The 15489-nt window shown below is 36.3% G+C and overlaps 2 protein-coding genes across 22 annotated transcripts in view; one reads left to right on the top strand and one right to left on the bottom strand.

Moving 5' to 3' along the window:
- Window positions 1-7: 7 nt before the first annotated feature.
- On the bottom strand, window positions 8-9369 carry LOC104600657 (uncharacterized). Of its 21 annotated transcripts, none has more exons than XR_016079484.1 (6): window positions 8895-9345; window positions 7598-7760; window positions 7131-7338; window positions 6833-6967; window positions 831-863; window positions 8-763 (listed from the first exon to the last, which is right to left on the bottom strand). XR_016079484.1 is itself a non-coding variant. In XM_088893189.1 (6 exons), exons 3-6 carry the CDS (start codon window positions 7221-7223, stop codon window positions 545-547), a joined length of 369 nt encoding a protein of 122 aa, XP_088749315.1. In that variant the 5' UTR covers window positions 7224-7338; window positions 7598-7735; window positions 8895-9331; the 3' UTR covers window positions 8-544. The 21 variants fall into 21 exon arrangements, 5 of the variants coding, with proteins under 5 accessions (XP_088749315.1, XP_088749314.1, XP_088749313.1 ...); XR_016079488.1 differs by having other exon boundaries at window positions 8-720; XR_016079483.1 differs by having other exon boundaries at window positions 6901-6967; window positions 8895-9335.
- A 2589-nt stretch (window positions 9370-11958) lies between these two features.
- The window catches only part of LOC104600658 (dihydrolipoyllysine-residue acetyltransferase component 3 of pyruvate dehydrogenase complex, mitochondrial-like), a 28800-nt gene continuing 25269 nt past the window's right edge, over window positions 11959-15489 (top strand). Inside the window, exon 1 of the mRNA XM_010263731.2 lies at window positions 11959-12335. Coding sequence (XP_010262033.1) covers window positions 12297-12335 — 39 coding nt within the window. The 5' untranslated portion in view covers window positions 11959-12296. The remainder of the gene's footprint in view (window positions 12336-15489) is intronic.

Here is a 15489-nt window from a genome sequence, read left to right as displayed (position 1 = left end):
ACTCCAGTGGAACACAAACTTTTTTTTATTTTTGATAATATTGGAAGGGGCTACACAAGACAGGGGGTAGCACGTCCCCATAGATCACTAGATACAATTACACTAAGATCATAAGGAAGAGCTCTTGGATTGAAGGTTGAAGAGGCATCACCAAACTTTTGCGCTTCACAGGCTAACTAGTCAGAGGATGACCTTGTTATCTTCTTGATTCCTTCTCAGTGTAATTCAGAACGTAGAGATGCATCTCGTAGTCCTCTGTATTTGCATCATATACAAGTCCAGGGTCAAGCGCCTTTAGGATTGAGGTGACCCACTCCCGTGGCTAGAGGACTCATGGGTTGCTAATAGTTTAAGAATTCTGTGATGGGTTTGAGAGTGGTATCAAGTGAATCTTCTGTGGTCATCATGGCAGATTGAATGGCCACTGGGCTCCATTCAGGATGGACTGCTTACAGAAGTGCTGCCACTCCCACCACACGAGGACAAGCCATGGAGGTTCCATATATGATGTTGAAGTTGCTAAACAACTTTGTTGATCCTTCGTTCACCACAGGACATACTGGAGATCAATGTTGTGATCTCCTAAAAATTTACTGTTATAGCTACACGTGCATTTGCACGCAACAATCCTGTGGCCAACATTACTCAAATCCTGCGTACAGTCGCCTCTGAAGACAAGGGGTACTCGGGTCAGAGATGAACCTCCATACAAAGATGCACCTGCAATTGAAACACCATAGCCATTGTACTGCTTGATATCAATCTGCATGGAACAATCTGTCATGAACTGCTCACACTTAGTTGTCCTGTGTTGATAACTTCATCCTTACCAGAAATTGTGGAGATATTTACAGACAATGAACCTGAAAATTGAAATGTAAAACTTAATCAACATTATTCACAGAAAACTTGAAGGACTTGCATTGTCTGTTTAACCTACAATCATAATTAGTCCATCCAATGGATTGATTTGCTAGATCATTAAAAAAAAAAAAGAAAATCTCTTAGAACAGGGTCTGCCAAGAAATAAAAATGTTAGTTTTCTTCTCTTTAGTCAGGCTTAACAACTTACAACTTTAATAACTCATATACCCATTGAGGCAAAATATACACGCAAGATTACTTGTATTGGCATTGCATCAACGTCATTCAAAATGGGGTTGCCAATATCATGATTTTCTTTCAGACAGCAGAACTGCTATGCAACAATTTAACATTTCATAAAAATGAAAGCATTTCCAATGTCTTAAAGTAAAAAGGTTTTAGAGAATCTAAAACAATGTAGGAAATCCATTGTTGATTAAAAAAATGAAGTTTAATGATAAAACAATTACTGATGAGAAAAAAGATTGTTGGAGAAGTAGCTAAACCTCACAATGGACTTTCAAATTTTTATCTTGATATAACTTGATTAGTTGTTGTAGATTATCTTTTATCTCGATATAAAATAAGGAAGTTCTTATATATGTTAACAGATCACACTGCTCTAACGGACTATATTCTATGATATTGTAAGGACCAGCTATTGTGATTTGCATAATTGCATCTCAAACTACCTATGACAAACGATAGTTGGGATTTCCCTGTAAATAATGTAGAGAGTGCACATATCTAAAAAGACCATTATCCAATGGTGGCCCCTACTACTATCTAGGGTTTTGGAAGAGGTACATTGGATAGTCCTAACTCTTATCCTTTGGCATTTTCTTTTGCACAAAGTGGCTGCTCTCACTCTCACAATATGAGGGTGCACATATTTTTCATCCAGAAATAGTATTCGGAGAACTTTTAAGCAATTTACTTCTATCCAACCCATGCCTGACACTTCATTGTGAAAAGTTGTTTATTAAATATGGTTGTTGCATAACTTGTGCCCACTTTCTGAATGTTTTGACAAGTAAGCTTCTATGCTGTGGATAAATAGTGAAGATACCTTGAAATGTTTATTACATTGCAAATGCACTTATGAAATTCTTCTTTATTATATCTCTCCATTGGATATGGTGTCATGCCCTGATTTATTTCAATGTATTTAGGAGTTTGTGTACACACTAAACAGATTACATTTGAAAATGAATTTACTAATGACATTTCATGTAGCCAAAAAAGTGGAGAATTACCAACAAAATGACAAATCGTGAAATACAAAATTAGGAAAAACAAAAACTCAATTATACTTCACATTTACACAGCCTCCAAGACCTAAAATCCAATAGATCAAGGATGGGTGACACAAGAAGAGCTAGGGTTAAACCAAAAAGGGCATGGGTACAAGTACTAAGAAATGATTTAGGCACTAATAATTTAATAGTGGATATGGCTTTATATTGAATGGATTGACGAAACAAGATTCATGTAACCAACCTCAAATAGTTAGAATAAGGCATGAATGATAATGATGATGGCATATTAGGGATAATTGTTTGACCTGACTCGGCCAGCCTGCATTGCAAATTTCTGGGCCCAAGCAACCACATTTCTCCTAGGCGTGGCCTAGCCGAAACCCACATTAAGCCTGCAAAAAATGCAGATCGATGATGTTTTGCTATACTAGGATAAACTTGATTTTAGTTGTAACCTCATGATGGACTTTCAGCCTTCAACCATTAATTGTGACCTCAAAATCGACTTTCAGTCAAATTTTTATCTCGATATAACTGATGTGATTGCATATCTGTAGTTAGAATTGTCTTGAGAAATCCTACAACTTATTTGTGATGTTTGGGCACACATTAGACTTCAATATTTTAGTTTTAATAAAATATTATTAAATTAATAATATGATAATAATAATCATAATAAAATATTAATACATTATTAACAAAATAATGATACAATAATAGTACTAGAACAAAATATTAATAATTTAATAATAACATGAAGATATTAATTATTAAATATAATAATAAAATATTAATGCAATATAATTAAAATAATAATAAAATATTAATAATTAAATAATAAAATATTATAAAACTAATAATAAGGTAATAATAATAATAAAGTATAAGAGTATATTAATAATTAAATTAACTAATAATAATATAGTAAAGTATTAATAAGTTAATAATAAAAAAGCAAAGATACTAATTTATTAAATAATAATGATAAAATAACAATTAGGTACAAATAAAATGTTGATATGTTATAATTAAAGTAATAATAAAATAGTAACATGTTATTTATTAAATAATGATAAATTAATGTTAAAATAATAAACAAAAATAATAGCATATTAATAATAAAATGATAATAAAATAATAATTTTTAATAAAATATTCATAAATTCATTATACATACTAGGAATTAATTATTAAAAACTAATAAAATAATAACAACAATGTACTAATAAAATAATTATATATTCATAAAATAATAAAAAATACTAAGATATTAAAGTTTAATGTGTGCCCAAACATCACAAACAAGTTGTAGGACTTCTCAAGACAATTCTAACTATAGATCTGCAATCACATCAGTTATATCGAGATAAAAATTTGACTGAAAGTCCATTTTGAGGTCACAATTAATGGCTGAAGGCTGAAAGCCATCATGAGTTTACAACTAATATCAAGTTTATCCTAGTATAGCAAAACATCACCGATCTGCATTTTTTGCAGACTTAATGTGGGTTCAAGCTAGGCCACGCCAAGGAGAAATGTGGCTGCTTGGGCCCAGAAATTTGCAAGCCAGGCAGGCCGAGTCAGGTCAAAAACAATCATCCCTAATATGCCATCATCATTATCATTCATGTCTTATTCTAACTATTTGAGGTTGGCTACATGAATCTTGTTTCATCAATCCATTCAATATAAAGCCATATCCACTATTAAATTATTTAGTGCCTAAATCATTTCTTAATACTTGTGCCCATGCCCTTTTTGGTCTAACCCTAGCTCTTCTTGTGTCACCCGCCCTTGATCTATTGGATTTTAAGTCTTGGAGGTTATGTAAATGTGAAGTATAATTGAGTTTTTGTTTTTCCTAATTTTGTATTTATGATTTGTGATTTTGTTGGTAATTCTCTACTTTTTTGGGTACATGAAATGTCATTAGTAAACTCATTTTCAAATGTAATCTGTTTAGTGTGTACAAAAACTCCTAAATACATTGAAATAAATCAAGGCATGACACCATATCCAATAGAGAGATATAATAAAGAAGAATTTCATAAGTGCATTTGCAATGTAAAAACCATTTCAAGGTATCTCCACTATTTATCCACAGCATAGAGGCTTAGTTGTCAAAACATTCAGAAAGTGGGCACAAGTTATGCAACAACCATATTTAATAAACAACTTTTCACAATGAAGTGTCAGGCATGGATTGGATAGAAATAAACTGCTTAAAAGTTCTCCGAATACTATTTCTGGATGAAAAATATGTGCACCCTCATATTGTGAGAGTGAGAGCAGCCACTTTGTGCAAAAGAGAATACCAATGGTTAAAGAGTTAGGACTATCCAATCTACCTCTCCCAATACCCTAGATAGTAGTAGGGGCCACCATTGGATAATGGCCTTTTTAGATATGTGTACTCTCTACATTATTTATAGGGAAATCCCAACTATCGTCTATCTAAGGAAGTTTGAGATGGCAATTACGCAAATCACAATAATTGGTCCTTACAATATCATAGAATATAGTCTATGAGAGCAATGTCTATGGGCCCTTACGATATAAGAAAAAGAGGACTTAGTCAAGAGGTGGGCGAAGTGGGGGGAGGCTCGAATTCAAATGGGGCCCACTTTAAGGATGTCGAACCGGATAGAAACAAATCGAGCCACCATATAGATAGTTTGGAAATAAGGAGGAGAAAGGGCTTGATCCAAAAACGGACAATTAAAAGACTAAGCTGAAATAGACTGAAGAGCAAGAACTCAGGAGTGCAGGAAGACGAGTGGGTTTGGGTGGTTGCTCGTTTCGAAGGAGAGAAGAAAACAATTAGTTTCTAAAGACACACTACAAGCACAACTGAAGGCGTCAGAACTGGAGTGCATGCGGTTGAAGAAGATACTGGCATATCTGGAAAGCCACCGCTCGTAGAAAACCATGTTATCACGGTCTCTAATCATGAGATACAAAACCAGGAAGTGACTACACAGAACCAAGGCCAGCGTCCAAAGCCGGTGACTGAACGGCTACTGGTCTGAAGAAAGGTGGGCCCAAAAGGTGAGTCTAGTGCGGCAACAACTAGATAGAGGAATCTTGAGAGTTGGGAAGGCTCGACTTCGTTCCAGGAGACCCAAATAGAGGAAGAGGTACGAATTTCTGAAATCTCAATTCCTTTAGTCTCCACGTCGGTGGGAATCAATTGAGGGAGGAGGAGAAGAAGATGGGGTAAGGAAAAGGAGAAGAAGGAGTCGAGGAAGAAAAAGAAAGTTTTCTATAGAAGGGAGGAGGGTAGAAGAATCAAGGAAAGTGTACAACAGAAAGAGAAGATTGGAGGGAGGCAGCCTAGGTATTGAAGAAAGAGAGTAGGGGGGAAAAGATAAGGAAGAGGAGCATGAAGATATAAGAAAGGAGAGGAAGGAGCAGGGGAGAAGGGGTGAGAAGCCGGGTGGGTTGGAGAGTGCTCAAAAAGGTGTAGTAGAGATTGACAAACTCACTAAGAGGGAAGTATCGATAGTAAGTCCCTAGGATATTTTTTCTAGGGGGGAGAAGAAGTTGCAAGAAGTGCCTTCGCACAATTTGAAAAGGACAAGAGGGAGGAGAAGGGTAAGACAAAGGAACTGAGTGGGTTGAACAAAGAGTGGGATGAGGAAGGGGGCAAAAAGGAATTGCTAGAAGAGGATATGTGAGAATTCAGAAAGAGTTGCTCTAAGGAGTGGAAGTGGGAAGGAAGGATGAGAGTACTGAGCTGGAACGTATGGGGCCTTGGGTAAAGTAATAGGAGGGTTTCCATGGACAGCATCCTAACAACTGATCATTTGAAGAGTAGAGGATTTTATATGGCAAACATTTGTGGCATGTGTAGTTCGGATGAAAAATCTGTTTTACATTTATTTACCACCTACAAGACTTCAAGAATCATGCGGAGTTATTACACATCTTTATTCGGGAAAAGAGCTATTCAGCCAAGTTCAACAGCAGAAATTTTCTCCGTCTAGCCAAGATTTGGGGGAAGTAGGAAAGCAAGGATAGTATGGAGCTGCATCCCCTTTGTTGTGTTGGATATTATGGAACAAAAGGAACAAGGGGATCTTGAAGACAAATTCAAGAACACACAAGTTCTGGTGGCTCTGGTGGGGAAGCTAATTGCAGATTGGGTACGGGTGTTACTAGATTTTGATCAAGTGAGAAGATCAGATATGGGGGGAAATTTCTAGAGCATGCTTGAGATTCAGTTGATGTAAATTGTATCAATCTTAGTTTGGACTGTGCCTTAGTTCACTCTGCTCTGTTTTGTAAGCTAGGTGCCATCTTGTCACCTATTGCATCTAACTTAATTTTTTCTATTTAATAAAATTTCTATTTTAACTTCAAAAAATGAGAGCAGTGTCAACTGTTAACATATATAAGAATTTCCTTATTTTGTTAAATATGTTTAATTTCTTAGTTTTACATGCCATCAAGAATAATAATTTAATGGGTGATTACTTTAAGCAAAATAATGCTTTCATGTATACATCATAATTATCTATAAAACCTTTTTACAATGAATTTTATGAAAAAGATACAGATACATACATGTCTAGGCATGTATACAAATACATACATAATATATTTACATTAATACATCTAAATATAAACATATGTTTATATTTTATAATGTATGCTAGAAACCACAAGGATATGCACACATGACATAAATGCAAAAGCTAGCATCTAACCAATACTCATTCACTGCCTTTTGGAATAGAGCATACAATGGAGAAACATTTAAGTCAGGATTCAAAACCTCCTAAAATGGTCATCCCTTGGTCCTGAATTCTTTGGAAGCCAATGCACCACAATTCTGCCCCATCCTGGGAGAAAAGTTAAAAATTTGGATGAAACCTTTTGGTGGCATAATAGCAATACTTCATTCACTCTACTACCCAAAAAAAATGAAAAAGAATAAAGAATAAAACCATTTCTACAAGTACATTATATGTATATTTCATAAAAATCACAAGTTAAAAAACTTACAACACCACCCTGTTTTATGAGGTACTCCATGGGACTTAAGATCATGGATGCACTACCAGCAAAGTTTAAGCTGACTGTAGGGAATATCCCCATCAACACTGAATGCAAAGGACATATGCATTTCAAATATTAAATTAAGGATCTGACGATGAACCTTTTTAAAGTCTAGCATCCATTAAGGTAGGAAGTTGTATTACAATGGTACCTGCTGATGATTTGATCACATTGATTTCCGTTAGAAAGAAATGAACAAGCAGATAGTGAAACAACATTAAAGAAAATTGGATGAAATGAACTTCAGAGGTCATGGTTATTTCCTTCCCCAACAATGAAAATGAAGTAGTCAGTTGATTAACTTCAATCTTTTAAAAATAAAAGCTGTGGGTTTATTATAATCCTTTCCATAGCCTGTTACAAAGTGTTTCGCATCAATTAAATTGTTAAAAAAATGTGTTCCTGTAACTTACAACATTTTCAAGTGGATCATATGCTTCTGCTTCAAGGTATGCCAAAGTTGTTCCAGAATCAATTATGGTTCCTCTATTGCTTTAAGTAACAAAAACTGCTGGATCAATGGGCAGAATTTGCCCATTGACAACAATGCTCTGCAGATACAAATTATAATGATGCCTGAAATTTTTGAGACAAAAGGGAATCAAACCCAATGAAGAACCAGAATTAAAATGAACTAAATTTGATTTTTCTTATGCACATACTTGTCTAACATTGAATGTTTAGCACACAATGATTGCCATCTATGATACCTCATGTAGAATAAAAGATGTGCGAATGCTTTAAGACAAACTGATGTTAAGACAGGAAGAGATGATATAGCATGTTTTGGGATTTATAGGTGTCCAACAGTGCAAGTGCTTCTCTTTTTCTTTGTTCCTAATATTTTATTGTAATGGTTTTGACACATTTGTTTTTCTTTGAACGAGACTCTATTTTACGAGAGTGAAATCGGGGACTCCTCCAAAAGAATTCTATGTTCAAATTGACACCGGAAGTGATGTCTTGTGGGTCACCTGCAGTGATTGCCCCAAATATAGAGGCCTGAATGTCAAGCTTTCTTTCTTTTTACCGCTATATTTGGGGCAACCACTGCAGGCATTGCAGGTGACACACAAGACGTCACTTCCGGTGTCAATCTAAACATAGAATTTTTTTGGAGTTGTCCCCGATTTCACTCTCGTAAAATAGAGTCTCGTTCAAAGAAAAACAAATGTGTCAAAACCCTTACAATAAAATATTAGGAACAGAGAAAAAGAGAAGCCCTTGCGCTGTTGGACACCCATACATCCCCACCCTGTAGAGTTTTAAAGAGATCAAAAGCCGAAGAAAATAAACAAATAGAGAAGAAGAATCAACATCAAACTCATCTTTGAACTACATTAAAAGCATCAAAAGAAAAAGAATAGTAGACCCACATAGCTGTCAATTTACAAACTAAAAAAACTCAGAACATCAAGAACAATCAAGAACCCATTAAACAAAAAAAGGAAAACAGTAAAGAAGCAAAGAATATGAAAAAAACCCATCTATGTAAATTACAAAATAACCAGACCGGAAGCCAATAAGAGAAAATTAAGGAACGAAATAAAACGAATTCAAGAAACAAGACGCGGAAGTCAAACGCCATCCTCAATTAAATTCATATCTTAAAATCAACCACGGACAAAAAAAGAAATTGTGTAAGGATTGTAGGCGCCCTCAACGGGAAAAATCGACGATCCCACCCTGCAAGATTTGGCGGTGCCTTACCCTGTCACGAGTTCTAAGCTCAATCAGCTCAACTCTCTGGTCCACCAGAAAGGCTTTTTCGAGCTTCAGGTTCTTCGGAAATCCAGAAAACACCACCGGCAAGAAGACGATACCCAAAATCAATATCAGAAACCTGGCATGACGAAACGCCGCCATTTCCATTTCATTTTCTTCTCAAAAAACAAACGGATCATATATTATAAACCCATACAGTTCAGAGACGAAGATCGAGGTCTGTGTATTTCTGAGAAGAAAAGAGTGTGCGTGAGAGAGAAAGCAAGAGACAGACCAGAGACTACCCAAGGTCACAAGTGGAGAAAAGCAAGAAAAGAGAATAAAATGACGTTCCAAAACACCACGACAACGGCCACCATCCGTTACTCTGTAAATATATGTTTTCTTCCTTATTTCCACGTTCTAACCTCTAAACTACGATGAGTGCGTACAACGCACTCCCCACACTGATTTCGGGTCTGGGTGGTAACAGGCCGTGGCCCCTAGTTCATTGGCCCAAATGACCTTGCGTATACTTTTTATCCAATTTTTAAGATAACACGGATTCATTCCTTTCTGCGAATCCAACGGTTGATATTCTCATGCTCAAATGATGGTTCTCACTACGCACGGCCGCACGAGGCTCTTTATGTGCAACTGTAAAAAGTTAGCAACACCTTGATTCTTGAAAGAAAATTCATGCGGGTTTTTTCTAGAAGTTTCCAAACAGAAATCCCCCAAAGACTTTATGAATTAATAAGACATAAATAATAAAATTCTTGGTAATTGAAACCTATTTTGGTAAGAACGATAAAAAATCAAAGGCATTACAGATAAAACTGACCACAAAATAGGGGGTAAAGTGAAAAGCTTATTTTCATTTGACAAAAAAAAATTCACAAAATCACTTCCAACATGAGAAAAATGGTTAAAAAGGAATAAGAAAAAAAAAATGTAAAGAACCAATAGTTTCTTCTTGCAGCGACAGCGAGAGAATTTTTTTCAAATGGGTGCAATGGGCTGTATGGGTTTATAATATATGATCCGTTTGTTTTCAATAAAATACCATTAGGTTTAAGTTTGAGTTTGAGTTCAATTGAAAGCTTGAATATGAATATACTTTTATACTTCATAAATAAATATATATATATATATATATGATATATTTTTTATATTATATATAGAATATAAAAATATTGATACGTATAGGCCCGTATCAGTTGATATGTATCATGTAAGGCTCAAAGTATTGATACATATCGGCCCATATCGGCTGATATGTATCGTGTCGATGGCTTCCCAATACGTCCCTCCAAGGGTTCTATCGAATAAGCCACTGGTTCAAAGGGTAGCCGGGCCTTAAATTGACCCCTCTGACCGGTTTTAAAAAAAATAAGACATAAAAAAAAACTATCGATACAGCCCGATATGCCTCTACCAACATATCGAGCATGTTGATATTTTAAACCTTGAGTATTTGTATATATGTATTAATCAAGTCAAGCTTGTGAGCTTTTAAGCTGGATTTTTTATTGGTCTAACTCGAAATAGGATAACTAATCAAACTTACCTTGAGATTCAGACTCAATTAGAATTTAATATAAATGTATTTTTATATTTTATAAATATATAGTATATTCTTATATTATATATAGAATATAAAAATATATTTTTCTAACATATATTATTAAATACATTTTTATATTCTATAGTGTATAGAATGTTTTAAAAACCAACCTAATTAATTACTTTACCTCGATGTTTTAAAAACCAACTCAGAATTAGAACCATTATGGCCACTAGTTTATGGGTTGACGGTTTAATCATCTGATTCAAATGGGTGGCCCATTTGAATTTAAATTTAAATTTAATCATCCCATCTTGGAAAAAAAATTAAATTTAAAAAAATAATTAAAATAAAAGGCCAAAAACCATTGAACAAATCGATTGTTTGGGTCAATGGATTTTTGGCCAGAGATCAAAACCAATTCAACAGTTTTTGGCCAGAGATCAAATTTGGAGTAAAACAAAATTTGATTGCCTGACAGTTCTCGGTGCAAATGGTCCAGCTATACGGGTAAATGGGGGTTCGAAAACATTACTTTACCTGCACTTTGTTGAGGCTACATAATGAACATGGAGATGGGTTACTTTGAGTTGAGGCCTTATTCCTTTACAAATTTGTAACTTTGCACCTAGCTACTAAAATGTTTCGTGATTAACATTTATATGCACGTATCCGATATTATAATGTGTAATTCCGAAACACTTACATTCCTCTTCTTTGCCCAACGTTGGTGGTAGGGAGATTTGATATTGGGTCTCTGCTACAGTGAAACAAAGATTCTACCAAATGAGCACACCATAAGTAGATTTGTTCATGGATCGAGCTCAGGCCGGGCTTTTACTCTTTATAAATATGATTTTGTTAGGCCCGAGCTTGAGCCCAGCCCTAATAAAAAGCCCAAAGCTCGGGTCCGATCCCGAAGTCCGACCTAACAGAAGAAAGAAGCATCACCGTTGACTGTGTTCACCAGTGCTGAGTTCGCATTTGAGAAAGAGAGAGAGGATTCATCGTCACTGCCGATGCTTGTGTTCGCCGCCTCGCCGATGCCTGAGTTCATGTATGAGATTCTGAGAGAGAAGAAGTGAGAAGAGGAGAGAGAGAGGACTCACCATCGCCGCTGATGCCTATGTTCATTGCCTCACCGGTGCCTGAGTTCATGTCTTAGATTCTAACTTTCTAGAATAAGTGAGAAGAGGAACGAGAGAGAGAGAGAGAGAGAGAGAGTGGGGTTAGGAACTTAGGATATTTAGGGTTTTTTATTTAACCTAAAAGTCGGGTTGGAAAGGGTTTTTTTAACAAATCCCGAGCCCAACGGCCCGACATTTTTAACAAATTCTGAGCCCGACCCATAAAATAGTTAGGCTCAGGCTTTTAGGCCCGAGGTCAAGCCTGCGGATTCAAATATGTGTTCAAGCGCATCCGGGGGCTGGGCCGGGCCGGGCTACCCGGCCCATGAACAGGTCTTACCATAAGGTGTTGCCCGCCAAAAGGTACATGTCTCACATTGCTTGCTTAACCAAAAGAGGAAAAACTATCCGGAGTGATCTGACATGACTAAGGAACGGGCCAAACAGGACAACATAGGGATCGAGGAAAAAGAAAAAAATCGGTCAAAATGCAACTGCTGATCGGCAAATCAAGTGAAACGGCTGAAGCCTCTCCTTTCTTTGGTTAGGTAGGAACGTCTTTGATCTACCTAAGATTCAAGGTTCCGAGCTCGATTCAATTGAACAAAAAGGCTGGGCTTCTGTCTCTGATAATCTTTTCTTCGGCCAATAACAGCCGGTGAAGGTTTCTGTAATCTTCGATTCCTGCGTTGTTTTTGATTGTAGATTAAAATCATGACTTATACATCTCACCTACTGAGTCAATCCAAGAAGGTACTGACATCCTTCAATTCATTTATTTCTTCTTATTTATTGTGATTTATTGCGTGCTCATTTTTTTTTTGTTTTTAAATTATTGATGTAGAGATATTACTTCTCTGATAACTTTGTGCTCGAACTGTGTAATTCAATTCATTTATTGTTTCTTATTTATTGTGATTTCTTGCATGCTAATTTTTTTTTATTATTGATGTAGAGATATTACTTCTCTGATAACTTTGAGCTCGAACTGTGTAATTCAATAAGAATGCTTTCACCCAGAAACCATTTGAGTTATGAGACGTACTATGATACTCTGTTCATGCCGTGTCTAATCCAGAGTACGAGTAGTACCCGGAACCCGATTCCCGACACAGAAGGATCCTTTGTTTACAACATTCATTGCCAGTTTACGCTCTGGGACCATGAAGAATTTGGTAGTTGTATTACTAGCCTGCAAGTAGTGCCGGAATAATGTGTTTTCAACTTTACCTGATTGATTTGATAATTTCCACCGCGGATGCATTTTTAGGTTAGGACTTAGGAGCACTGATGCACTTAGCTACTTACTAACTCGGAGTAGTCAAGCACTGAGCAGCACTTCTGAAAGGGGATAACAAAAAAGTTAACCCGGTACATCTAACCATCTGAAACATTCTTTTTCCCCCTGATTTTTGAACTTATTATTATCACCAACATCAAGTTTTAGCTCGATGTCGGATGTTAAAGGTTGCTTTATCAGTTTGTCTCAAGCTATGCCATTATGCAAGGAATGGGGTAGGAGTTACCATATAGTATAATTTATACGGTTACCTTTTTTTTTTTTTCCTCAAACAACAATAAATGAAAGTTTATCGATAATCAGAATATCATTTATGTAGTATTGGAATATAGGAACTCATTCTTGATGGTCTTTTCCAGCATTGTATCCATTGTCCATATTCTAACATCGTGAATGTTGCCTACCACGACTTTTGATTGATTAAAATTGCCTACTGACTGAATAAAACATAGAGAGAGATAAAAAGATACACAAGTTGTTATCATTTCCAAAGCCCTGGCTCATAGAGGGAGATGCACAATATTTTACAGGTTGGATTATGGATTGGGGCAGATTTAGTTGAACTGGAGAATAGAGTTGTCAAAATCTTTCGATTTATTATACAATCTATGAGTTGAATAGTGAATCCCAAGGATTTCAATTTGAATCTTAACTTTGAGTTCGTTTCTCAGAAAACTTTTACTATTATTGATTGAATCTTAAATATATACAACTAATGTGCTTTTAATCACTTTAATTGAGGGGTTCTCTACTTTGTCATTTCCTTGTTTTTTGTATTTCTTCAAGGACACTTGTTTTAAAATCCTTACTAGTTTTAAGATTTTTTTAGATTATTCGGTACCTGTTTAGAAACCTTAGTGAGTTTACTTTCCATAATACGTAGTTAAAGAGCCATTTTATGTGGGTTAATTGACTTTAAGGTTAAACTTAAATTATATCATCTTAATGCTTCTAGTGCATAAGCAGTAAACTCCATTGTATTAACTATAAAGTACATATATATATATATATATATTTTATCAGAAACGATAACTTTCATTAGAGATAAATTAATCTGAAATACAGAATTCAACCCTTATTAGAAAAGGTTGATCCAATAAACATCAAACATTACAGCATTGCCCAAAAAAGACTCTTCCTTGCAGTCCCTTGTTTTGCTAGGGCGTCAGCAAAACCATTTGCTGATCTCCTTACCCACTTGAACCAAACACCCACCTCCCTTGTTATGCTAAGAATTTCCCTTATCAGCTGTCTATATTGCCAAATTCCCAGCTGCCCTGATTGCATCCACCCAATTACCAACTTGGAGTCTCCCTCTATCTCAATCTGCTGTACCCCCAACTGTTTGACCAGTTTTACACCTTGATGTAGTGCCAAGATTTCCGCTCTTAAGGAATCTCCAACTCCTATTGGACCTGAAAACAAAGCCATTATCTTGCCTTCATTATCTCTGAAAACACCTCCTATACCAGATGGGCCTGGATTACCTATAGAGCTGCCATCAAAGTTCAGTTTCACCCTTTGTCGTGCCGGTGGGGACCAAGCTTCCTGTATCATAGCTTTTGATGTAGTAGTAGATGCCACAATACCCCAACTTTTATAAATGTCTTCAACTGAGAAATCTTTCAAAAGATCACAGGATTTCAACCAATGGATAACCTTAGTAGTTATTCCTTCCACAACCTCTTCCTTGGATCTACATCTACCTTTAAAGATCCTATTGTTTCTTTCCTCCCACACTGACCACAATACAGCAACTCTAGTGACTCTCCACATAATCCTTCCACGAACTGTTGGTTGCCTATAAAAAGTTGGATCAAAGAGGTTCACCACGCTTGAGGAGGGAGTCCACCTGTAGCCAAAGAGAGAAGAGAACCAAGATCAAATAAAGAACACAAAGGGACATGAGATTAGTGAAGCACTAGACTCTTTAAGTTTCGTAATTCCCCTTCCTTCTCGTCACAAAACAAGATGATGTCATCTGCAAACTGTAAGTGTGTGACCATCACCTCCTCCCTACCAATCCTCCAACCTCTTATCAAATTGTTAGCATCGGCCCTCGAAATCATGGCTCTCAACACATCAGCTACTAGGGTAAAGAGGAATGGGGACAATGGATCTCCTTGCCTAATACCCCTCTTTGCAGGAAAGAAACCCCTAGCTACACCATTCACCAATATTGAGAAATGACATGAAGAAATGCATCCCTTTACTCAACTGCACCATCTCTCCCCAAACCCTCTCTGCTTGAGAACCTCTAGTAAAAAATCCCAGTCCACCATGTCATATGCCTTTTCAAGATCCAATTTGCAAACCAACCCCTTTTCCTTTCTCCTCCTCTTCACTTCAGCGCGTTCATTGGCAATAAGTATTTGATCTACAATCTGTCTTCCTTCTACAAAGGCCCCTTGATACGGTGAGATTAGAGACGGGAGGATCTTTTTTAATCTTAGCGCTAGGACCTTAGAGATGATCTTATACATGCTTCCCACCAAGCTTATAGGTTTGAAATCCTTTGGTTGGAGGGCGTCCTTCTTCTTAGGAACCAAGGCAATAAAAGTTGCATTTGCTCCCGAGTTAAATTTGCCTCTCTCATAGAACTCTTCA

The sequence above is a fragment of the Nelumbo nucifera genome, chromosome 8 (assembly GCF_055504915.1).
Source record: "Nelumbo nucifera cultivar China Antique chromosome 8, China Antique-T2T, whole genome shotgun sequence".
Taxonomy (NCBI): Eukaryota; Viridiplantae; Streptophyta; class Magnoliopsida; order Proteales; family Nelumbonaceae; genus Nelumbo; species Nelumbo nucifera.
The sequence above is the reverse complement of the archived record's forward strand: the minus strand, read 5'-3'. Positions and strand labels throughout refer to the sequence as shown.

Coding starts and splice junctions, on each gene's coding strand:
- LOC104600657 (XM_088893189.1), bottom strand. CDS start 7,223: ATGGGGATATTCCCTACAGTCAGCTTAAACTTTGCTGGTAGTGCATCC. Junction 6,968..7,130: donor TCATAAAACAGGGTGGTGTT/GTAAGTTTTTTA, acceptor CTTTTCTCCCAG/GATGGGGCAGAATTGTGGTG. Junction 721..830: donor AAATATCTCCACAATTTCTG/GTAAGGATGAAG, acceptor TTTCAATTGCAG/GTGCATCTTTGTATGGAGGT.